The 23,335-nt window shown below is 61.4% G+C and overlaps 2 protein-coding genes across 3 annotated transcripts; one reads left to right on the top strand and one right to left on the bottom strand.

Annotated features, from left to right (window-relative positions):
• The first annotated feature begins 1,330 nt into the window (after positions 1-1,330).
• OBSL1 (obscurin like 1) lies at positions 1,331-16,936 on the top strand. The gene is made up of 25 exons (XM_017825408.1): positions 1,331-2,751; positions 3,518-3,787; positions 4,047-4,307; positions 4,649-4,954; positions 5,073-5,348; positions 5,444-5,719; positions 5,856-6,128; positions 8,631-8,903; positions 9,557-9,865; positions 10,147-10,422; positions 10,641-10,916; positions 11,006-11,281; positions 11,547-11,828; positions 12,539-12,814; positions 12,949-13,224; positions 13,307-13,573; positions 13,725-13,994; positions 14,077-14,343; positions 14,605-14,871; positions 15,206-15,318; positions 15,482-15,635; positions 15,737-15,898; positions 16,037-16,141; positions 16,270-16,536; positions 16,773-16,936. The coding sequence occupies exons 1-25, from the start codon at positions 1,713-1,715 to the stop codon at positions 16,778-16,780; spliced, it is 6,825 nt and encodes a 2,274-aa protein (XP_017680897.1). The 5' UTR covers positions 1,331-1,712; the 3' UTR covers positions 16,781-16,936.
• Positions 16,937-17,073: 137 nt separating this feature from the next.
• On the bottom strand, positions 17,074-22,276 carry TMEM198 (transmembrane protein 198). 2 transcript variants are annotated; one of them, XM_017825406.1, is made up of 5 exons: positions 22,246-22,276; positions 20,033-20,283; positions 19,352-19,927; positions 18,927-19,117; positions 17,074-18,457 (listed from the first exon to the last, which is right to left on the bottom strand). In XM_017825406.1, the coding sequence occupies exons 2-5, from the start codon at positions 20,220-20,222 to the stop codon at positions 18,311-18,313; spliced, it is 1,104 nt and encodes a 367-aa protein (XP_017680895.1). In that variant the 5' UTR covers positions 20,223-20,283; positions 22,246-22,276; the 3' UTR covers positions 17,074-18,310. The 2 variants fall into 2 exon arrangements, with proteins under 2 accessions (XP_017680895.1, XP_017680896.1); XM_017825407.1 differs by lacking the exon at positions 22,246-22,276 and adding an exon at positions 21,454-21,508.
• Positions 22,277-23,335: the final 1,059 nt, after the last annotated feature.

Raw genomic sequence — 23,335 nt, forward strand, 5'->3', positions numbered from 1 at the left:
CTCATGCAGCATCCAGTGCGGTACATCCCACCCCGTGCAGTATGTCTCGCATGGCATGTCTCTCTCACTGCAGTCTGGTGTCCCGCTCCATATACCCCACACCATGCTGTACATCCCACATGGTGCATTGTCTCCTGCTGCTGGCTGAGCTATCATGGAGCCACAGCTGGGGCTGTGGCACCCCAGCTCTCTGGGGTGGCTCCCACCAGGCTGCTATACATAGGTAGACCAGCCCTGCCTCAGTGAGGCGCTGAATGGAGCAGGCTCGGTCTTATCAACCCAGCGTGTCATCAGAGGGTATTTTTGGGGACAGCAGCTGCAGGCATTTATAACGTTTGGTCCCTGTGCACTGACACCCAGGAGCGGAGCTGGAGGAAGCAGCAGGAGCTGGGCACCGGCACTGGGAGACACAGGGAAGAGGCAGTGGACTGAGGTGCGTGTGTGGAGATGGAGACTGGGCTGAGGGGCTGTCTGAGGCAGGGTGATCAGGGAAGGGGGTGGTTAAAGGGTGCAGTGGGGCGGCTGAGCCATTAGGTCTGTCTGCATCTGCAGAGGCTGCTGTGGGGTGGGCTGTGGGTCAGGGGAGTTTTTGGCCGGGGAGGTGGCTCTGAATGGATGCACTGTTCCAGGGGTAGGGCGCTGGGAGGAGAAGCTGGCCCTAGTCCTTCTCACTCCTTGGGGAACAGCCCTCTCCCACCGTCCCCTCTGGCTCATTCAGGGAGTATTCTTGTTTCCCCTCCCCCTGCCCGAGCAAGGCAGAGACGGATATTGCCCCAGCCCCGGCCATGGTGTGGGCAGAGGCTGCAGTGCACTCACCCGGGGGAGGCACAGAGCACCCTGCCCTGCTCCTGCCTGTGATAGTGGGCATGGTTACCCAGAAAGCTGGGGATGGAGGCAATGCCCTCCAAAAGCAGGACCCATCTTCCCGGCCTTATCTTTGCCCCTGGGGCTGATCATTTCTAGTCATGACTTTCAGTGCACAAGGGCTGGATCCTGCCTGTGGGACCACACTCTGGAGGGGAACCTGCTCCTGGGAGAGCCCACTTTGCCATAGGGCATGGCCCTGTGGGGTGGCTGCCGGGCACGGGGTGGGGGGGCCGCCTGCCCATCCGAGTCTGGGAGGAAGTACCCGGATCCAGCCGGAGCCTCGCGCCCATGACAGCCCTGTGTCAGCACCTGCCTGCTGAGCCGGCCCAGATGATGTAGGAATGCGGCTCTGCCACCACCCGATACTGCAGGAATGCCCGGCGGGTGGGGAAGGGGTGGGAGGGGGGCCCTCTTGCTTCTGCTGTCCCCCAGCCTCAGCAAGTGCCTGTGCTCCCTGTCTAGGCAGGGATCGCCTGCTGCTCGAGCTTGGGCCCCCTCTGCAACCCTGGGGTAGGTAGGCTGTGAGTGCCCCAGGCCCTTGGGGTGCAAAGAGCTGCCTTTTATCCCCTCTGCTATTGCTGCGGGCTGGGAAATGGGTGATTTGGATGACACAGGAGCATATCCAGTGGGGCTGAGCTGCTCAGAGAGAGGGTGATGCTCCTGCAGCATGGGGTCCGTGCTGGGAGTTTTGCTCTGAGCGCGGCTCCCTCCTGGTGGGGCTCCACACTGGTCAGTCCTTTTGATAAAGCCTTAGCCCCAACCCTGGTCTGTCTGTGTATCTCCCCAGGCTAATGGTCCCCACTGCTGCTCCAGCCATCTGCCTGCTGTGACCACAGGAGGTGGTGATGGAGGGGTTTGGGGGAGCCCCCAGGTTCCTGGCCTATCCACGTGCCTTCACTGTCCAAAGTGGCACTGATGTGGTCCTGAGCTGCCAGATCAGGGGTGATCCCCAGCCAAGCATCCACTGGGAAAAGGACAAGAACCCCATTGAGCCCTCAGGCCGTTTCCATATAGAGACCAAGGGGGACGTGTACAGCCTGCTGGTGTCTGGTGCCAGCCCCCAGGACAGTGGGCTCTACATCTGCAAGGCCAAGAACAGCATTGGCGAGACTTATGCTGCCACTGCACTCAGGGTGGAGGCAGCAGAGCCCCAAGAGGAGGAGGGATGCTTGGGTACTGAGGCACCTGCCTTCCTCATTACCCCCTCATCCATGAGGGTGTGCCGGGGGGAGGATGTGATGTTCACCTGCAGGGTGTCTGGGCAGCCCTGCCCAGTGCTGGAGTGGGAGAAGGATGGGCGCAAGCTCTCCGACCTCTTTGAGAGCAGTCACTTCGCAGTGGGGCAGAAGCCCGAGGACTGGCACTTCCTGAAGTTGTTTGGTGCCCGGCCCCCAGATGGGGGTGTGTATGTCTGCCGGGCACGCAGTGGCTCCCATGAGGCCCTGGCTGCTGCCGTGCTCCTGGTCGAACCCCAGGCACTGATGGATGGGCTTCCCAGTGGCTCTCCTGCTGATGGTCCCGAACCACTAGTGGAGCGGCAGCGGCGGCGGCGGCACACAGCGGGACGGCGCATGGGACCAGAGATCTGGGTACCCAATGGTGTAGTGCCAGCCAGAGTGCCAGCAGCTAAAGCATTTGCCGTGAGTGTGGGGAAGCACGCGAAGTTTCGCTGCTACGTTACTGGCAAGCCCAAGCCAGAGATCATCTGGCAGAAGGATGGTGAGCCCCTCGCCCCTGGCCGCAGGCATCTCATCTATGAGGACCGGGAGGGCTACTTCATCCTCAAGGTGCTGTACTGCAAGCCCCAGGACCAGGGGCTGTACATGTGCACTGCTTCCAACACTGCTGGCCAGACCCTCAGTGCAGTGCAGCTCCAGGTGAAAGGTAGGAGTGTGTCCAAGCAGTGCTAGGGGTGGCTGGGCACTGGGTGGGTACAGGGAGTTTTGTCTGGCAGGGGTGTCTGTGTGGGAGCCTAGCATCCCTAGGCTCCTTCCTGCTCTGTGCAGCCAGGGTCACCTCAGGGTCCTCAAGATAGAGCTGTGAGCTGGAAGCAGGGGATGTTGGGCTCCTCTGTGAGCTGTGTCCCCCTCCATGTCCCTCTCTTCTTGCAAACAGAGAGGTGGCCTCTTGGGATGGCTGTGGGTGTCCAGCCATGAACAGGGAAGGGGGACAGTGCCTTGGTGACAAATTCCCCTGGAAGTGCTGAGTGATTTTGGCAGGCAACCCTTCAGGGCAAGGCTCCAACCATCTACACTGGCGGCAGCCCCATCCCCCCTGAGCCACCCTGCCAGCTGGAGAGAGCCCATTGCTGGAGTGACCCTGTCCCTGGTGCAGTCCCTGCCTGTGCACCCTACTGCTCCCCTCCGCTAAGATGCTTGCCACAGCGTGTTGTCTTCCATGCTTCTGCATCCCCCAAAACTCCCTGCTGAGATGCTGGGGGCATCCCTGGGTCTCCCCAGGCTGTGTCATGGTTCTCCCTGCTCTGGGGGATGTGTTTCTCAAGGCAGAGTCCATCTTATGCAGGCCAAAGGAGAGGACAGAGGAGGGCCAAGGGCTCAGTGCTCTTTGTGAGCTGGGAACAATGTGAGCAAAGGACTGTGGTGGGTGCTGCACCCCGCATGCCCTCAGCTCCTGTCTCTTTTGGTGACAGAGCACCGGCTGCGGTTCCAGGTGCAACTGGCAGATGTGGAGGTGGCAGAACGAGAGGATGCTGTGTTGGAGTGCCAGGTGCCACTGGAGACCATCCCCACTGCCTGGTACCTGGAGGACAGGGAGCTGCAGCCCAGCCACAAGTACGTGATGGAAGAGCAAGGAGTGGTGCGACGCCTGACCATCCGCGATGCCCGCACTGACGACGACGGCATCTACCTCTGCCAGATGAAGGACAAAGGGCGTAGCATCGCCGAGGTTTCTGTCCGAGGTGGGGGTTAGGTCTATGGTGGCACAACTTTGTTTTCCTATCCCCCTCCTTGCCAGGGTCCCCACTGCCCTCTGCATTTGCCTTCCCTCCATTTGGCTGTGCTGCCTACTGCTGCCTCTCCTCAACCTCCTCCACCTCCTCCTCCTCCTCCTCCTCGTCCTCCTTCTCCTCCTCCTCCTCCTCCTCTTCTTTCTCACCTCAAAGAGCCCATTCTGTTCCCAAGCATCCCTCCCCAGCCTTCATATATCTCTTTCCATAGGGGTGATTGTGAAACGGCTGCCGCGGAAGCTGGATGTGATGGAGGGGGAGAATGCAGTTTTCTGTGTGGAGACACAAGATGAGGCAGAGGGGACCTGCTGGAGCCGGGATGGGCTACAGCTGCGGGAGTCACCCCGCACTGTGCTGAAGAGCTTCGGCAGGACACACCTCCTGGTGCTGGTGCATGTCACCCGCCAGGATGCGGGCATCATCTCCTTCACTGTCAGGGAGTCACAGACATCCTCCCAGCTCCGGGTCAAGTGTAAGCTGCAGGCTTGAAGGGGTCCCATGTCCTCTCTCCTGCCCATTCATGGGGGATGATAGAGAGTGGGAGGTGGAATGGGTACCCAGTATGCTGGGGATGTGATGCTGCAATATTTTTTTGGGGAAGGGAGCTTTCAGCAGGGCTCCAGAACCCCAGCCTCACTGGCACTCACAAACCCCTGTAACTAGCACCATGCTACACAAAAGCAAGACCATCCCCTCCATCAAAGAGAGGATCCCCAAAGAAACAGGCTGTGTAGCCCCCCTCAGCCCTTCTGCCACCCCACTCAGAGTCTCGTTGCCATCCCCAAGCAGCCAACAATGGGCTGTGACTTGCAGGTGTGAAGCACAATCCTCCAAGTGCACCGGTGGCAGCTGAGATGAGCGTGGTGGAGAGCAACACGGCTCTGCTGACCTGGTGTCCTGCACCTGATGCCCACCTCCACCCTGCCAGCCGCTACCTGCTGGAGCGGCGGGAGGCAGTGGGGGGTGAGTGGGTGCAGTGCCTGGCCACTGACCTGCCCGGCTGCGTGCGGGTGTTGGGTGACAGCGTACCCCGCGAGGCCGACTACTGCTTCCGTATCTGCGCCACTAACAAGCACGGCAGGAGCAGCCCCGTGGAATTCCCCGGCTCCGTGCATCTCGGTGAGGATGCCGAGCCAGAGACTTCCACCTGGGAGCTGGGTCTCCCCGGAGGCGAGCTGGGACGTTGTGCTACAGCATGCTGGTAGTGCCGCTGGGGCTCAGTCTGGCTGTGCTCCAGTCCCAGCAGCTCGCCTGGAGAGGGGTCTGCAGGATGTGCAGGTGCGGGACGGCGAGGATGCGCAGTTCTCCCTGGAGCTGTCAGCTGCAGTGCACGGCTCCTGGTTCCTCAACGGTGCCAGGCTGGGCGAGGAGGATGCAGGAGGTCGGTGCAGGATGCAGCACCGCGGGACGGAGCACTCACTGCTTATCCGGGGAGCACGGCTGGTTGACAGTGGGGCCCAGATCACCTTTGTGTCTGGTGGAGTGCGGGACTCAGCCATGCTGCATGTGCAAGGTGAGTAGGGCGCTTGCCTGGGGTCCTGCCGGGACCCTAACAGTGTGGGCTCTCTTGGTGGAGGATGCTTCTCACCTCTCTGTGATGTCTCTCAGCCCCGCAGGTCCATATTGCTCCAGTGCCCGAGGCCGAGCGGCTCCGGGAGGTGCCGACAGGGCTACCTGTGCTGCTGGAATGTCAGGTGTCTGCCCCGGATGCTCCTGTCCGCTGGCTGAAGGACGGTGAGGCCGTGCCTCCAGATGACGTTATCGTAGTGCAGGCAGAGGGCTGCGTGCGGAGGCTGCTCCTCCGCTCGGCGAGTCCCTCGGACACTGGTGTGTACACCTGTGATGCTGGGGATGATGCTGTGAGCTTTGTGGTGACCGTGACCGGTGAGCTGGGGACTGCCTGTGGGAGCCTGGACCCCACCTGCTGATAGTGCTCCTGCCCCTCTTCTCACCCCCATAATGGGGCTGAAAGCTGCAGCCAGTTGGGTACCCATGCTGAGCCCCACATTATCCTTGGCAGATGTGCCAGTGAGGATCATCAGCTCCAATGAGGAGGCCACCCACACCTATGTGGCTGGGCAGCGTGTGGAGCTGTGGTGCCAGCTGTCCCGCTTGGTAGGCCCGGTGCACTGGTACAAGGATGGAGAGGAGGTGGAAATGGATGAGAGCCTGGTACTGGAGCAGGAGGGGACACGGTGCCAACTGGTGCTGCCCTGCGCCCGGCCACAGGACACAGGGGAGTTCGTCTGTGATGCCGGTGGGGACTCTGCCTTCTACACCATCACTGTGGAAGGTGGGTATGATGCAGGAGGGCTGGCAGGGTCTCAGGTGGTGGTGCAGGGTGCCACAGCATGTGCATGCTGCTGTCAGTATTGCTGTCACTTGCCGCTATGGGACACTTGTCAGACATGCTCTTGCCAGGTCCTCACCGCAGTTTGGTTGGTTGGTTGGTTGGAGTCTTTGTGGCAGCTCTGGTGCATAAAACCACCCAAACTGACTGCCAGAGGGAACAGCTTGCTCTGCTTGTCCAAAACACTAGAGCACCCGAGGGCACCCAGCACCTGCATACCAGGGTGTTTGCCAGGCCTCTGTCATGGCCAGTAACCAAACCCTCCTCCAAAGTCCTAAAAATAGTGGGCCGGGCACCTGGTGTGGGGTGACTCACGGTCAGACATCACTCTGATGGACAGAATTAATTGCTGACCTGAAAATTAGTGGTTGCCTGGAGACCAATGACTGGGGGTGTTTGCTGGGTGGGAGCAGTGGACAGCATCCCGCAGCGGCTGCCTCGGCTGTGGAGCGGCTGCTGGCGTCTCTGGCTGGCAGAAGATAATGAAAGCTGAAAGTGAGCAAAAGGCTTCCCCTTGCTGGCCCTGAAACCCACATCCCACAGTCACAGGAAGATGACCGGGGGCAGAGCTAAAACCCAGTTAAAAAGCTCTGTTATCACAGCGGTAAAGCCTCGCCGTGGTGTTAACATGGGACAAAGGGCCAAAGTTGATGGCAGAGGATGTAAGTGAAGATGGGATGAGTGATAAGAGTTGCTTGAAGAGTCAATGGAGTGGTGACTGCTGGAAGAGTGAGGAAGGGAGGTTTTTTAGTGAGATAAAGGCCAAATCGCTAGTGGGAAGGACAGGCAGTGTGGGCTTTGGGCAGAGGCAGGAGTCATTGTGTGCCTTGCGGGAGCATGGGGCATGGAGAGCTCTGCTTCCCTCGGGTAGGAGGGGGAACACCATCTGCTGAAGCTCAGCCTTTTGACTGAGCAGCTTTGCATAACTTCAACAGAAGGGTCTTAGGGAAGCTGGCTTGGTTCGATCTGGATTTGGACATCAATGTCACCAGCAGGGCTGGGGGTGGGTGACAGGAGGCTCAGGCTGACACCTCTCTGGCACGAGTGCCAGGCTGGCTGCTGCAGTTAAGCACTGCTGTGGCATGCTTGGGTTTCCCCGAGGCATCCCAGCTATCCCCCATGGGGCTGCTGTGGCATGGAGCATGTCTGCCTCAAGCCCGGCCACCCCTGTGCACCTCTGGGTCTTCCGGTAGCTGCTGAGTGCTGGAGCTCCCTCAGAGCTGGTGAGAGGCTGAGGCCAGAGTGGTGCTGCCTGCTGAGGGCTGGCACATCGCCCCCTCCTTGCTTTGGTGCTGCTCAACATCTCCAGTTGCACTTCAGTGATGTGACTGCTTTTAGCAGGCCCAGGGAGAGAGGCAGCTACCAGCTGTTTGATCAGAAAGCCAGGCGGATGCAGGCTCAGCGTGTGGCAGGTTAATCACTGCAAACTGGCGCCGCACGCACGCTGCGGGGCTGTGGTGTGTTGCTGGGCCTGGGCATGGTAGCTGGGAACCATCTGGGAGGTTTCCAGGCTAGATACCCAGTACGGGGCAGCTGTGGGCTATGAGAAGGGCATGTTACTGCTTGTTTGCTGGTGTGTGCTCCGATGCTGGCTGTACCTCATGCCTGTCTGGAGCCATGGGCTGGATGAACACCCACAGCAGAGTCCAGGCCAGCTGCAGCTGGCTGCAATGCATGTGGCTAGGCAGGCAGTGCCGGCTGTGCGTAGCATCCTGATCCTCTCCCAGGAGGGCTGGTCACCTAAAATTTGTACTGGGAGCCCCTCTTCCTTTAGATCTCTGACTCAGGTCAGGGGGGAGATGTGAGCAGTGGCACTCATTTCATGTGTAACCCATTAACAGTGGTGTTTAGTGATCACTGCAATCTGGAATTGGGTCCTGGGCCCTGGTGAGACAGAGGAATAGGGCTGCTGGCCACAGGTAAGCCATATGCCTGCATTGCAGTGTCAGAAAATGCCAAAGCTGAGCCAAGACAGAAACATCAGCTGGCCCCTGGTGGCCTCTGAAATGGGGAGACAGGCAGAGAAGTGGGCACCCCCAGTAGAGCAGCCACAGGGGCTGGTGCTGACACCACAGACAGTGATTAGCAGTGCTGGGGTTTGCTAATGAGGTGCTTGTTTACCCACAACCTCCCTCCACATCCCTCAGCTCCATCACAGGGCAGAGTAGGGCAGGCACCACAGGTGTGAGGGCGCTGCAGCAATTTACAGCCAGCTTGAAGCCAGGTACTCCTCCTGGGTGTGATGGGTGAGAAGAGGGAAACCTGGGCAGGTCTATGTGCCTGCTACATAGAAGCTTGTGCTATGTAGGCTGTGGATGAGGTGGTGCCTTCCAGCCTTAAAGCCAACAAGCTGGTTAAAGCATCACTCCACACAGGGCTGTGACTGCCACCATCACTGGCTCTGGTCTTTATGTCCTGGCTGAACCCCGTGTCTCTTCCTGGCAGAGGCGCCGGTGAGGATAGTCAGTTCCAATGAGGGGGCCTCCCATGCCTACGTGGCTGGGCAGCGTGTCGAGCTGTGGTGCCAGCTGTCCCATCAAGTGGCCCCAGTGCACTGGTACAAGGATGGGGAGGAGGTGGAGGCAGGTGAGAGCCTGGTGCTGGTGCAGGAGGGGCTGCAGTGCCGGCTGGTGCTGCCCTGCGCCCAGCCACAGGATGCAGGGGAGTTCGTCTGTGATGCTGGCGGGGACTCTGTCTTCTACACTGTCACTGTGGCAGGTGGGTGAGATGAACACCTACATCCCTCTTCCCCTTCTCCCTCTGGCCCAGCTCCATGCTTACACTGTGGCTGCAGCACTTCAGCTGCCCCTCGCCTCCTTGTGAGCAGCTCTCTACCCATGCCCCTGGGATACAGGCAGCAGCAGGCCAGCTGCTCTGTCTCCTAGAGCCCTGTGCCACACTGCCGCTCTACACCCCAAAGCACAACCAGCTGCCTGCCCGTGGTTTATTCTACCTCACACATCAGCCCTGGTGTTCCCTCAACTTGCAGTTACCAGCACTGCAGGGCTGGGAAGTCCAAGTGACACAGGGTCTTGGTCCTCTCAGCCCCACAGGTCCACATCACCCCAGTGACTGAGGCACAGCAGCTCCAGGAGGTGCTGGCAGGGCTGCCCTTGGTGCTGGAGTGTGAAGTGTCCCCCCCAGATGCCCATGTCCACTGGATGAAGGATGGCAAGGCTGTGGTCCCAACCCAGGTCCTGGCCATCTGCTCAGAGGGATGCTTGCAGAGGCTGCACATTGCCACAGCCACACCATCTGACTCAGGGGTGTACGTCTGCCATGCTGGGGACGATGCTGCCAGCTTCAGGGTGACTGTGAGCGGTGGGTGAGCTGCTCCAGGGGATGCCTGTCTTCACATGGGCCTCACTCAGCACCAAGGCTGAGCCTCACCATGTGTCCCCCAACAGAGGTACCAGTGAGGATTGTCAGTTCCAACAAGGAGGCCCCTCACTCCTATGTGGCTGGGCAGCATGTCGAGCTGTGGTGTCAGCTGTCCCGTCCAGTGGTCCAAGTGCGCTGGTACAAGGACGGGGAGGAAGTGGAGATGGATGAGAGCCTGGTGCTGGAGCAGGAGGGGCCACAGTACCGGCTGGTGCTGCCCTGTGCCCGGCCACAGGACACAGGGGAGTTTAGCTGCGACGCTGGAGATGCATCTGTCTCCTACTCCATCTTGGTGGCAGGTTAGTGGCACACCAGGGACATCCTGAGAAGGGCAGCACTGCCCCAGCTCTGTGCTGTGGAGTCCCCAGCCCTGCTCCCTGCCCTCAGCATTATGCGGCTGTATCTGTGTGCCTCCTGCCCCTGTCCTCAAACAGCTCCCGCCTCTTTGCACTGGGGTGAGACACTGTAGCATCTGTACAGCCCCTGAGGAACAGGGGCACAGGTGACAGTAAGCTGAGACAGCAGAGCCAGGAGCAGTGCAGTGAGCAGGTCTCATACCCTTCCTCTGCACCCCTGGCAGAGCCACCAGTGAGGATCCTGCACCCTCCACAGCGCTCACTGGAGCTGCTGGTTCAGGCACCGGGGTGTGTGGAGCTGCGGTGCGAGCTCTCTGTGCCAGATGCTCCTGTACGGTGGTTCAAGGATGGGCTGGAGGTGGATGAGACTGACAACCTTCTGCTGCTGGTGGAGGGGGCCTGGCGCTGTCTCTTCATCCCCAAGAGCAGCATGGAGGACACAGGCGAGTACATCTGCGAGAGCAAGGATGAGGCCGTCTCCTTCGATGTCAAGGTGTCAGGTCAGTGGAGACGTGGGAGCAGGGAGGTGCTGATTTGGTTCTGACTGCAGGGTCTGTCCCAGCCTGGGGGAGGGGACTGGCTCCTCCATGGTGATGATGGTGGGTGCCCACTGATAGGGCCACCAGTGCAGTTGCTCGCCTGGGGCTGGCACCAGAGGAGTGTCCTGGGCCACGATGTCCCTGCGCTGCTTTGCATCACAGACATGCCATTCCTGCAGAGCCTCCAGTAAGGATACTGCAGCCCTGCAGACCTGTCCCTGTCATGACGGTGTCCCGGGGGGAGACAGTGACACTGTGCTGTGAGCTGTCCCGTGTGGATGCACCTGTGTGCTGGGCCAAGGAGGACATCAGGCTGGAGGCTGGGGGCAGCCTGGTCCTGGAAGAGGAGGGTGCCTATCGCCGGCTGCTCATCCCTGCTGCTCAAGCTGAGCATGCTGGAAAATACACCTGTGACACTGCCAATGACACAGTGACCTTCACTGTCCAAGTGTTGGGTGAGCAAGAGGCTAGGGGAGAGCCTGGTTGGAAGAGCTGGGTGCACAGACCCCAGAGACCCCAGCTCTGTTGGTACTGGATGCTGCAGATCCGCTGGTCATGATCCTGGAGAGGGATATCCTGCTGACCCACCGGCATTGCCGGGCCATGGAGGACCTGGTGCTGGAGGTGCACCTCTCACACGCCCACGGGGAGGTGAAGTGGTACAAGGATGGGGAGAAGCTGCAGGACACGGGGCGTGTGCGGCTCGAGGAGGACGGGGCACGCCGATCCCTTGTGATCCTGGGCACCATGGGCAGGGATGCGGGCGAGTACCTCTGTGACACCGGCGATGACAGTATCGTCTTCTTCATCACTGTAGAAGGTGAGCAGGAGCTCCCAGTGGAGATGGCCAGAGGGGCAAGGACTGAGGTGGGTCTGTAGCTGCTGCCAGGCTAGTGTGGGGCTGGGCTGGGCGGCAGTGAGCATAGGGAGGCTGGTAGGGGGCAAATGGGGAGCAGGCTGCACCTGTGTGGTGGCCTCGTGGAAACTCCGGTGCTGCCCAGCTGCAGGCAGAGGAGTCTGAACAGAGTCTGGCCATTGCAATACCTGGCACAGGCTGCTCCTGTGGTGACTGCCCATCTCTTCAGTCCCAGAGCCACCAGTAACCATCGTGGGCAGCAGAGGCACTGTGGTACATCGCTGCCTGGTGGCCGGGGAGGATCTGGTGATGGCTTGTGAGCTGTCCCGGCCCGACGCCATCGTGCGCTGGCTCCGGAATGGCCATGAGGTGCATCCAGGTGAACGGGTGCAGGTTGAGGCCCGTGGGGTGCTGCGACAGCTCACCATCCGTGGGGCACAGCCCAGCGACTCAGGGTGCTACATCTGTGATGCTGCCAGCGACCGCATGGTGACAAATGTGGAGGTGTCGGGTGAGCTGGCTCAGCACCCCGGGGACCCTCAGCGTGGTGGGATCATGCCACAGACCTGGGGGAGGGGAGGGGATACCTATGTGACCCCGCTGATAGCAGAGGACAGGGTGGCAGCATGTTGGGGAGGGTAGAAGCCCTGTCCTCAACCCTATGGAAGTTGTTGGTCAGAAAGGGACATGTCAGGGTTGTGGCGAGACATGTCCCTGCTGCGTCCCCCAGCCAGGGACTATTTAAATTTAGCCTTGGCCGGCTCCCAGGCGCCGCTCCTCCTGCTTTGGCTGCCAAAGGCTGAACTAAGCCCAGACCCTTATCAGCTGGAGATGGAGGGCTGGACAGGGTGGGAGAGGGCCTGGTGCATGCAGGAGCCCTGGCTCCCCAGCAAGGTGTTCAGGATGGAGGGGTGCACCAAAATTAATGGTCCCAACCTGGCAGCTGAGCTGCCTGTGCAGGGAGTGATGCAGGAATGACAGGCTGTGCTGACAACCTGAGTTTCCTGAGTGGAGGACTCTGAGCTGCCAGACCCCTCCAGCCTGCATGCCTGCCCCTCTGGGACCCCTGTCTGGTCCCACCATGACCCCCAGCCAGCCCCACAGTCCTCCTGCCTTGCAGTAACTCACTGAGGGATCATCTCTGCTTGCAGCGGTCCTGCCCCTGCACTGCCCCACACTATGGGGACACCCCTGATCCCTGTCTTGTCTCGTGCCCCTCAGCTCGGCCCGTGTGCATTGTCAACAAGGAGGAAGCGCAGAGCCCACTGGAGGTACAGGAGGGGGACAGTGTGACACTGGTGGCTCGGCTGTCCCCGGAGACAGCGGCGGTGCAGTGGCAGAAGGATGGACAGAGGCTGTGCTCAGGTGGGCGGCTGCTGGTGTGCAGTGAGGGTTCCACACGCAGCCTCACCATCAAGCAAGTGGAGCTGGGTGATGGTGGCATCTTTCTCTGCGATGCTGGTGATGATGAGGTGCATTTCACACTGCACGTGAAAGGTGAGCCTGGAGTGTCCCTCAGCCATGTCAGGGGCAGAAGCAGTCCACTGCCTCATGCCAGCATGGTTTTACCCCTATTCCATGCTGGTGCCACTGCCAGGGGCACGGCTGAGCCCAATGCTCCCATGGCACAGAGGCGCCCATGTTGTTCGTGAACAAACGGGAGGAGCAGGAGAAGCTGCTGGTGCTGGAGGGTGGCAGTGCTGTGCTTTCTGCCATCACCTCCACAGAGCGATCTGATGTCACCTGGCTGGGCCCGCAGCAAGCAGCGGTGAGTGGTGAGCGCTGCGAGCTGCGTCGGGAGGGCCGCGTGCACAGCCTCATCCTCCACAGTGTGGTCATGGAGGACGCCGGCATCTACACCTGCCTCTCACCCCACGACCAGATGCAGTTCGACGTGAGCGTCAGAGGTGGGCAGCTGGGGGGCAGTGGCGTTCCCGGGGAACCCCTGCTGTGGCAGCAGGTGCTGACATGGGGGGTTTGACTGTGCAGAGCTGCAGGTGAAGTTCCTGCGTGGGCTGTCAGATGTGCGAGCACGGCAGGGTGAGCGGGTGGTTCTGTGGTGCGAGCTTTGCAAGCCGCGGGGCGACGTGGTGTGGCGGAAGGATGGGCGGGTGCTGGCGCCTGGCCCCCACCGGGAGATGATGGCAGAGGGACGGGAACGCTCGCTGGTGCTGAGCCACGTGGAGCCTGGGGACGCTGGCGAGTACTGCTGCGAGTCCAACGACGACCAGACGCTGGCAACGCTGACAGTGCAGGGTGAGCCCAAGGCTTGACCACCACTCCAGGGACCCTTATGCCATGGGGGTGGCAGGGAAGCTGGGCACAGTGATGTCAGGGTTGCAGGGATGCTTAGTGGCTCTGCAGGACAGGGGGTCCCTTGTGTTGAGCCCTGACACCCTGGCTGTAGTCCCCAGGGTGGTGGAGATCATCATGGAGCTGCAGAGCCTGACAGTGCTGGAGGGGGAGGATGTCACCTTCAAGTGCCTGGTGTCCCCTGAGGATGTGGCTGTGACATGGCAGCTGAACGGCCAGCCTGTGGTCCCCAGCGAGCGGCTGCTGGTGACAAGGAGTGGGCTGTGCCACAGCCTCACCCTCCGGCAGTGCCAGCCAGGGGATGCAGGCACTGTGACAGCCAACGCCGAGGGGCTGGTGACCATGGCCCGGCTGAGTGTGCAAGGTGAGGGGGAAGGAGACAGGTGGGGCTCAGCCCAAGGCACAGCCCTGGGGCAAGCTGCTGACCCAGTGTATGGGCCATTTAGAGGCACAGGTGCTGTTTGTGAGGAAGCTGCAGGACATGGTGGCAGAGGAGCAGGGGGACGTGTGCCTGGAGGTGGAGGTGAGCCACGAGGCCGCTGAGGTGCAGTGGCTGAAGCAGGGTGTCCTCCTCCAGCCAAGCAGCAAGTACGTGCTGCAGGAGTCGGGGTGCCTGCGCACCCTCACCATCCGCTGCCTTGGCCCTGCTGACCGTGGCACCTACCGCTGTGAGAGCCTGCATGACCGCACACAGGCCAAGCTCTGTGTGGAGCGTGAGTATCATCCTGGGATGGAAGGTGACATGGATGGGGATGGGAATGGGGAGGGCACCCAACTGCTGCAATGGGAGAGTGTGGGCAGAGCTGATCCTTGGCTGGAAGGTGGTTGAGCAGAGAGGTAGATGAGTGTGTGGGCAGGGGTGGGAGCCCACACACTCATCCAAATGGTTGGATTTAGAGTACTGCTTCAGCAAGTGCAGACTGGGAACCCAGGGGCTGGGCAGACACCTACTCATGTACATGGGTCTCTCACAGCCCAGAAGGTGTCGATCCGGACACCACTGGCAGATGTGGAGACTTTTGAGAAGGAGACAGCCACCTTCCACCTAGAGTTGTCTCACCCTCACGTGCCTGGAGTCTGGACACGAGATGGCATCCGGGTGAAGCCCAGTGGCACATGCCGGATCAGTGCCATGGGCTGTGGACACAGCCTGACACTGGAGAGGCTGGCACTGGAAGACTCGGGCACCATCACCTTCACTGCTGACACCCTGCGCTGCAGTGCCCGCCTGCGTGTACGGGGTACGGTCCCTGGGGCAGGCTGGGGGTGCATGGCCCTGGCACTGTCTGTCCTGCAGCTGTTCAGTACTGGGGGAGATTCCAGAACTGAGCTGAGCCACTCTGGGCACATGTTGGCAAGTGTCGCCCTGTCCTCAGGGAGGAGATGTGAGCTAGGCAGTGGGTCCAGCCAGGGTTTGGGTTCAGAGGTGGCTGGACCACCACTGATGAGTGCTTGCTCATGGTGGTGCCTTGAGAAGTGCCACTCACCCCATGCTGAAATGATCCAGGCACAGATACCCTTCTCGGTGTGTCTTTGCCCTACCAAACCTTCCTGTCCTGTGTTCTGCCTCCTCAGAGCCTCCAGTCACTATGGTGAGGGTCCTGCGAGACCTGGGGGTCCCAGAGACAGGGGGCGCCAGCTTTGAGTGTGAGTTGTCTCGCTCCAATGCAGAGGTGAAATGGTTCAAGGTGAGGGTTTGCCCCAATCCTCTCCAGCAGTGCCTGGCCATGTCCTCCTCCCTGCTTTGTCCTCCGGTTGTTGCCCTCCCTGACAGGGCTGCTGGCAGGGCAGATGGGGGCAAAGCAGCAGGGTGCTGCCTGCTTGCACCCTTGAGCACACTCTCCTGGGCAGGATGGACAGGAGCTGCGGCCAGGGCCCCACTGCCGCATCTACTCAGCGGGCCGGCGCCGCATCCTGCAGCTGAGCCACTGCAACTTGGCCGACGCAGGCAGCTACACCTGCGATGCAGGCGACTGCCAGGCCTCCGCCGTGCTGCATGTCCAGGGTACAGTCACTCAGCTCCTGGGGGTTTGTGCAACCCCAAACCCTACACAGCCTGCTCCCCTTCACCCTTGGCTGCCCTGGCACCCTGCCCCTTACCTGCAGAGCGCCAGGTCCACATTGTGCAGGAGCTGCAGGAGGTCCAGGTGCGGGAAGGTGACAACGCTGTCTTCACCTGTGAGGTGTCACATGAGGATGTGAAGGGCGAGTGGTTCCGGGAAGGGGAGAAAATCAAGGTCTCCAGCATAGTGAAGACACGGCAAGAAGGTGGGGTTGCAGGTGGTCCCACACCTGGTTTGGGGCTGGGAGGGGGTGAATTCAAGCAACGGGAGTTTGTGTGGACAAAAGGGGATCTCTGCCCCCGCCTGCTATGGGTGCCAACTAAGCCAGCCTCTCCCTCCCCAGGGACCCGCCATTTCCTGTTGTTCTGTGGTGTGCGCCCTGAGGACCAGGGACTCATCCGTTTTGCAGCCGGGACAGCCATCTCTGAGGCCAGTCTGCATGTGGAAGGTACCAGTGCAGGCAGCGAGGTCAGGCTGGACTCCAGCACCAGGGCTGGGGTGCACCAGGTCAGCTTGTGGCGTCCCCATGGGAGCCCACTCACCTCACAATGCTGATCCCCTGCCCCTTCCCACCAGCGCTGCCCATCCGGATTGTGAAGCCGCTGCGGGACAAGACGGTGCTGGCGAGGCACAAGGCGACACTGGAGTGCACTGTGTCCCACGCCCGGGGCCGGGTGCGCTGGCTCCGTGGGGACACCGAGATCTTTGCTGGTGACAAGTATGAGATCTGCAATCTGGACTGCTACCGCACACTGATCATCCACCGCGTGGGGCCAGAGGATGAGGACTCATACACCTGTGATGCCTTTGATGACCGCTCCACTGCTCGGCTCCTGGTAGAGGGTGAGTGGGCACCTGGGGGGGGCACCACTGGCAGTGCTGATCTGCCTTGCAGTGGAGGGACACCAGAGGCCTTGTCCTCATGCCCCACTGCTTACAAGAGTCTGAGTGCTGGTGTGGGGGGAAAAGGCTGGATATGGGCCCAGGGGTCTGTGCCTCCCTGTCTGAGATACACTTTTTGGGTGCCCCACCAGCTCTGGCAATGCTCCAGCTCTCTCTGACAACCATTGTTCCCACAGGGAGCTAGAAGCCAGGATGCGGCACTCAGGACCTGCACACAGACAGACTGATGCTGCTGCTGGGAGATGGGGTCACGCTTCTCCCACCACGTACAGACACACAGACTCCATCCCGTGCCTGCTCCAGCCTCAGGGCTCTGCATTAAACACCCCTTTTTTTCTGACATGGTTTCTTCCACGCCAGCAAGTCAGGGTCCCATTAAGAGAAGGGGTGGTGGCACCACCCAGCATCCCTGGGAGCCTGGCCCCTGGGGCGGCCCCTCACCCCTGCCCCCGGCACAGCCCTTGGCCTCACACGCAGGACTCCGAAAGGCTCTTTACTGTGTGGCCGAGGCCTCAGCAGCATTTGGCACATTTACAAAAGAGACTGAAAAGGAGATGGCAGCACGACGCTGCAGGAGAGGGGGTGCCTGGCAGAAACATGCAGTTCCTGGGGCAGCGAGGTCAGCTGGGCTGCGCTGTGGGGGGCTCCCAAAGTAAGGGGCTCCCTGGTCCAGTCTCACCACTATCCTGCCTGCCTGGCCATGGGGAAATCCTGGCTCACTCCATAATAAGTTAATACAAATCACAGCAAGAGAAATATATACAAGGCGTGAGCCTCTGCCCTCAGCAGTGCTCTGGGCAGGGGCTCCTGCCCTGCCCTGCCCCAGGGCCCCCCTGGCCACTATAAAAATCCAGTCGCCAGCAAAACAGCGACGGTCTCTGACACTGCAGGGGTCCCCACATCCCTGAGGCAGCCCAGCCTCCGCCCAAAGGCTGGAGCCAGTGTCCTGTCTCCCATCGAAACATTTTGTGGGGGATGCACCCCGTGAGCGCAACTCCCGCTGGACAGGCACCACTTGCCAGCATCACGCTGGGAACCACCCGGCTCTGGCAGTCTCTGCCCCAGGATCACCCCGGTCCAGCTTGGGAAAAAGGGGAGTGGCAAGCTGCTCTGGGGTGTAGGAAGGGTGGCTAGGGCAGGGGGACCTTCTGAGGAGGCAGGTTTTGGGAAATGTTGCCTGGGAGCTGCTCTTGGGGCCAGGGTGGGACAGGGCACACATGCTCAGGGGAGTCCCTGCGGGGAAAAGGGCTGTGGGACCTGCTCTTTGAGGAAGGGACATAGGGGACAGGCACTTGGGGAGTTGCTGGGTGGTGCAATGGGGTGGGGGCAGGCATGGGGAGCTGCTCTTGGGAAAGGGGGGCTCAAATATGGGGAGGGAAATGTTAGGATGCAGGATGAGCGTGCCCAGACCATAGGGTAACACGCAGCAGTAGGGGCTCAGGAACCCACCACCCCAGCAGAGCCACTCGCAATGTATGTCCATGGGTGCTGGCCCTTGGGCTGAGTCCCTGTCGAAGGGCTTCCCCAGCACCTCTGGATCTCATGGGCAGCTAGAGCTTTCCCAGACAAGTCCCACATGTCTCCAAGAAGGGTCTTCATCTGCAGCCCCCAGCTGCACGTGGCCATCTGGGGCCGAAGACACAGCCCTGCCTGTCCCAGGGGTTCTGTCAGAGCAGGCTGGGGTGCTGGTGTTGCTCGAGGTCACTGGGTTGGCTTATACCCTCACAGCAGGGCCAGAGCCCGTGGTGAGGGGCACGGTGGAGCTGCAGTCATAGTCCACGTCCACCACGGCGTGGGAGCTGGCGATGAGACTGTTCAGAGATGGTCCCGTCTGCCGCTCCCGGAAACTCTGGATGTAGCTCTGCTTGAGAGAGGGGGAACAGAGAATGAGAGGGGCTCTGCTCCTGGCTCACTCCACCCCACTCCACCCTAAACTTTGCAGCAGCATTCCCCCTCCTCTCCCCTGAAACAGCCCTGTGCAATCCCCAGCACTCAGGTCCTCCAGGGGCGGTCCACAGCAGGGTGCAGAGTCTCATGCCTTCCCTGGGCACACACTTCACACCTTGCCTACCACCTGTTTCTACTGTGCCCACAGTGCTTCGGCCAGCACTTTTCATTTCCTTCCAAAGGCTGAATTGCTCTGTGGTGGTAATGTCCTAGCTTAGCCCTTCCTGAGCTGCCTGGTCCCTGGGATGCCCCAGTCTCATCCCTTGAGGTGCTCAGATGTCAACTGAGGACCCTGGACACCTTTCCATGCTGTGGCCCACCCACATGGAGAAGGAAGGGCTGTGGAGTCTGGGGGAGATCTCTACCCTGGCTGTGGGACTCACAGGGGAGAGCACGTCCCCATCGAAGCGGCGCACAGGGTTGGGCTTGCGGCGGTAAGCAGGCTCTGGTGGGTGGGCTTTGTGCTGGTGGGGTGGCGGGTGGTGGGGTCTCCGCTTCTTCTTCTTCTCCTTTCGGTCTTCCCTCTGCTTGATGCGCATCAGCTGCACCCGGCGTTGCTGCCGGCTGATGATCACTGTGGAGCAGAGGGGCCTGTGAGCACTGGGGAGCACACCCAAATGATCTCCGCACCCAAACCAGTGCCAGCTTTGTGCACTCAAACCTCCCTTTGAGTGCTGTGCCACCACAGAGTCCCAAACCCCATATCTGTCCATGCAAACGAGGTGCTGGGAACCTCCACCCCAGTCCCTAGCGTCCCTGGCTCCTCCATTCACCCTGCACATGCAAATCTCCGCCAGTCCCCACACACCTTCTGTATGGGAGTAGCCCTCGCCTGTGACCTTCCACTGGACCAGGACACCCAGTGTGGTGAGGAGTGGCCAGACGCCCAGAATGACCCAGCTGTACCAGCACACGGGGCGAGCAGGGGCCACCTTGATGCGCTCGTAGATGTACTGCACCAGGAGGAAGAGCTCAATGAAGTAGTCGACGGTGACGGTCATGATGGCGCTCCCAAAGACGGCGGTGGAGAGGGTGGTGAAGAAGCGCTGCCACTGCAGGGTGAGGACGGCGAAGAGCATCCCCACACCCAGGAGCAGCGCAATGGGGATCCACACTGTTGGCGGGTGGTAGAATTGCTCCATCACTACCAGTGTGGCCACTGCCAGCAGCAGCCCCAGGAGCAGCCCCACCATGAAGAGGCCAACGCTGCGCACCAGCATGGTGACCAGTCCACACAGGACTCCAATGCCCAGCCCAATGCCCACTGAGGCCTCCACGCTCAGCTGTGTGTCCAGCACCCGCTCCTTGTAGCACAGCATGAAGATGATGATGGAGCCGAACATCAGCCCTGTCAGGAACATGACGGCCTTGAAGCAGCGGTAGCCTATGGAGAGACCACTGCAGTCAGGGAGTGGATGGACAGCACCCCCAGCTCCCCCCTGCCCTTCTCCCTGCTTGCCCCACCAGCTGCTGGGCTGGCCTGGCTCACCAAAGAAGCAGTAGATGATGCCAAAAAGGCAGCACATGGCGCACACCACCGAGGGCACCACCTGGTAGCGACGCTCGATTTCCTGCTGGCAGCTGGGCTCCCACTCCTGGCCTGGCTCGTGCGGCAGCAGCTTGAACCGCAGCGTCTGCACAGTTGCAGTCATGGCTCTGGGGACTGCTGGGAGAGGCATCAAAATCTCCACTCCTGCCTCATGGCTTGCCGGCAAAACTGTGTTCCGGCACCCGCCCCACCTGGTGAGAAAGAGACAAGGGGAATGGAGACACCACTGGCATGTGCCCAGAAGGAATCCCAGAACTCAGCCACCACAAATCCTGCTCTGTCCCCCCACTACTATGTGGGAAGGGAAGGAATGGGGGAACAGCCTCATCGGTGGGGGTGCAGACCATCACACAGCATATGGCTGAAGGGATGCACTGTCCCCAGAGAACCTGCCTGCACCCCCAGGAGCTTCGCGTTGTTTTATAATTTGTCTGTGTCTTCAATTTCCTGCCCGTGGCTCTCCAGCACCCTTTTCCTGCTCGATTAACGGGAGACTTCCACAACCTGGTATTTTCTGCCTGTGAAGTAATTATGCTCAGTAATTAAGTCACCCCTCAGTCTTCTATTTTTATAGGCTAAACAGATTGAGCTCTTTAAGCTTGTACTCCAAGGCATTTTCTCCAATCCTCTAATCATATTTCTGGCTATTTTTCATCTCTGCTCCAGCTCCTAGTGTCCTTGTAAAAACAAATTGGGCCTCCACACTGGATCCAGCCCTCCCATGCCAACCTATGGGGCCAGAGAGGCAACAGCCCTAGATGTTCCTGCTCCTTACCCGAGAGCTCACCCCTAATGCTGCAGCTGTGCCAGGACGCTGAGCAAGCAGTTACTAGGCCCCCCACAGCGCCTACACAGACGGAGGGGTCATAATCCCCTGCAAAGACTGATCCAGCTCCAGTTTAAACCTAATTACAGCGGCCGTCTGCCTGCTCCCACCTGGAGCCAGTTCCAGCATCCCTTTGCCCCCGTAGTCCCTTTAAAGGCTCAGTTGGTTTAGAATGGGTTTATTGTCACTGATTGTCCCCAGGCCAGCATCACTCCTTCCCAGTGCCAAGTTAAAGCAGCCAGTTCAGGACAGCTCACAAAAACAGTGCTCTGAGAAGGAGCAGGGAAGAGGGCAGAGGCTGCAGTCATGGCTCCCTGTTGCCCAGCACCTCGCTGCTGCCCGGCCGGACTCCACTGGCATCTCTTCCCCTGCCACTAGCCTCCTCCCTCCCTCCGGCTGGGGAAGGAACCACCAGCTAGGGCAAATCCCCGTGGGGAAGCCAAGCACAGAGCCTAATCCCAAGGAAGCGGGCGGGCACAGAGCGGGCAGCCAAGCGCGGGGCCCCGAGGGGATGCTAAGCAGGATTGGACTTTACCCGAAGAGCCCAGGAGCGACGAGCCGGCCCTGGCGGGGCTGGGTAATGCTGTGTGGGGTGAGAGTAGGGCTCTGCCACCCCAGAGGGTCGGGGATAGGGCAGGGCACGGCTGGCTGGCCGGCGTGGGGACAGCATGGCTTGGCACGGCTCAGCACGGCCGGTGGAGTGGCAGGAGGGCAGCGGGGTGCTGCTCTGTGCCCTGAGCCCACGCCGGGCCGGTGCAGAGCTCGGGGCAGGGCCGCCCGGGAAGGCCGGTCCCAGCGGGGCGGCGGGCAGGGCTGCGGGCAGCGGCGCGGGCGGCTGGCGGCGCCCATTGGCGCGGGCACTGTTGCTAGGGGAGCCCAGCGCCTGCTCATTGGCGCCGGGACTTACCCACCTGCTGCCGCCCGCTCCGGGCCCCCCGGCCTCCCCTTCCCGCCCCGCGGGGCACGGCGCGGCGGGGGCCGGGGGCAGCGCCCGGGACACGGCCCCGCCGCGGCGCCCCCCGGTCGGGCCCCACCGCACCCGCCGGGCCCGGGACCGCCGAGGCGGGCGCGGCGTTGCCGAGCGACGGCCGCAAAGGCCGCCGGGGCGCGGAGCCGCTCCGCCCCTCTCTTTGTTCGGGGCGGGGGTCCCGGGGGCCGCTCCGCCAGGCCAACCCGCATGCCCATCCCGGGCTTCGCGCTCGCTCCGCCGCACGAGGGGAGGACCGGGAGCCGAGTGCCACAGCCCTTCCCCCGAGGGGTCCGGCGCGTCCCCCGCCTGCCGGACCCCCACGTGCGGACCCCCCCGTGCCGCTCCGCCTGCTCCCACCTGCGCTCCCGGCGCGGCAGCGGCGGCGGCCCCGCGGCGCCCGGCGCTCCCGGCGCTCCCGGCGCTCCCGGCCGCGGGCCCCGCGCATGGTGGCGGCGCGGCCGCCGCGCGGTGCTGAGCGGACAGCTCCGCTGACGTCACCGCTCCGTCACCGCGCCCCGGGGGCGGGGCCTCGCGGCCCGGGGGCGGGGCCTCTGCGATGGGCGGGGCGTGAGGTGGGGGTGTGCGGTGGGGTGTGAATTGGGGTGTGCGGTGCGGTGTGCACGGGCACGTGCCCTGTGTGTACATCGGAGTGTGTATTGGGCTGTGCATTGGGCGGTGCACTGAGGTGTACAATGAGGTGTGCACTGGGGTGTGCACTGGGGTTTGCATTGGGATGTGCCCTTGGGTGTGTATTTGGGTGTACATTGGGGTGCACTGAGGTGTGCGTTGCGGTGTGCTCTGGCGTGTGCACTTGGGTGTGCCTTGGGGTGTGCATTTTGTACATTGGAGTTTGCACTGTGGTGTGCCCTGGGCTGTCCACTGGGATGTGCTCTGGGATGTGCACAGGTATGCATTGGGATGTGCCCTGGGGTGGGCACTGGGGGTGTGCACAAGCACGTGCACTGGGGTGTACATCAGGGTGTGCACTGGGGTGCCATGCCCTGTGCCATGGGGGACTCAGCCCGAGGCCCTACGTGCAGCGCAGTGCAGTGCGCTCCGTGCCATGCCATATGTGCCATGTGCTGGGTGTACAGCGGCTGTGAGGGCTGTGGGCCCCTCAGGATGGTGCGTAGGGACAGAGTGGATTGGGGTGCAGGGGTGTGGATGTGAAAACTGCAGGATAACCTCATGTCAGTTGTGCATGGGGTTGTGCAGTGTGCAAGGGGCTGTGCTAGGGCCACAGGAATTGCAGTGCCTGCATTCTGATGGGGCAAATGTACACATCAAGGGCACCTAGAGTGGCTGCCCAACCATCCCCACACGAGTGGGTGGGAGATACAGCCATGGCAGGCAGATGTGGGGACACAGTGCTCTGCAGAGGCAGAGCTCTCTGGAGCTGGCGCCTCCTGGCTGTGGCGCACAGGGACCCCCGGGAAATCCTGGCAGG

The sequence above is a fragment of the Lepidothrix coronata genome, unplaced genomic scaffold (assembly GCF_001604755.1).
Source record: "Lepidothrix coronata isolate B3197 unplaced genomic scaffold, Lepidothrix_coronata-1.0 Scaffold118, whole genome shotgun sequence".
Classification (NCBI taxonomy): domain Eukaryota; kingdom Metazoa; phylum Chordata; class Aves; order Passeriformes; family Pipridae; genus Lepidothrix; species Lepidothrix coronata.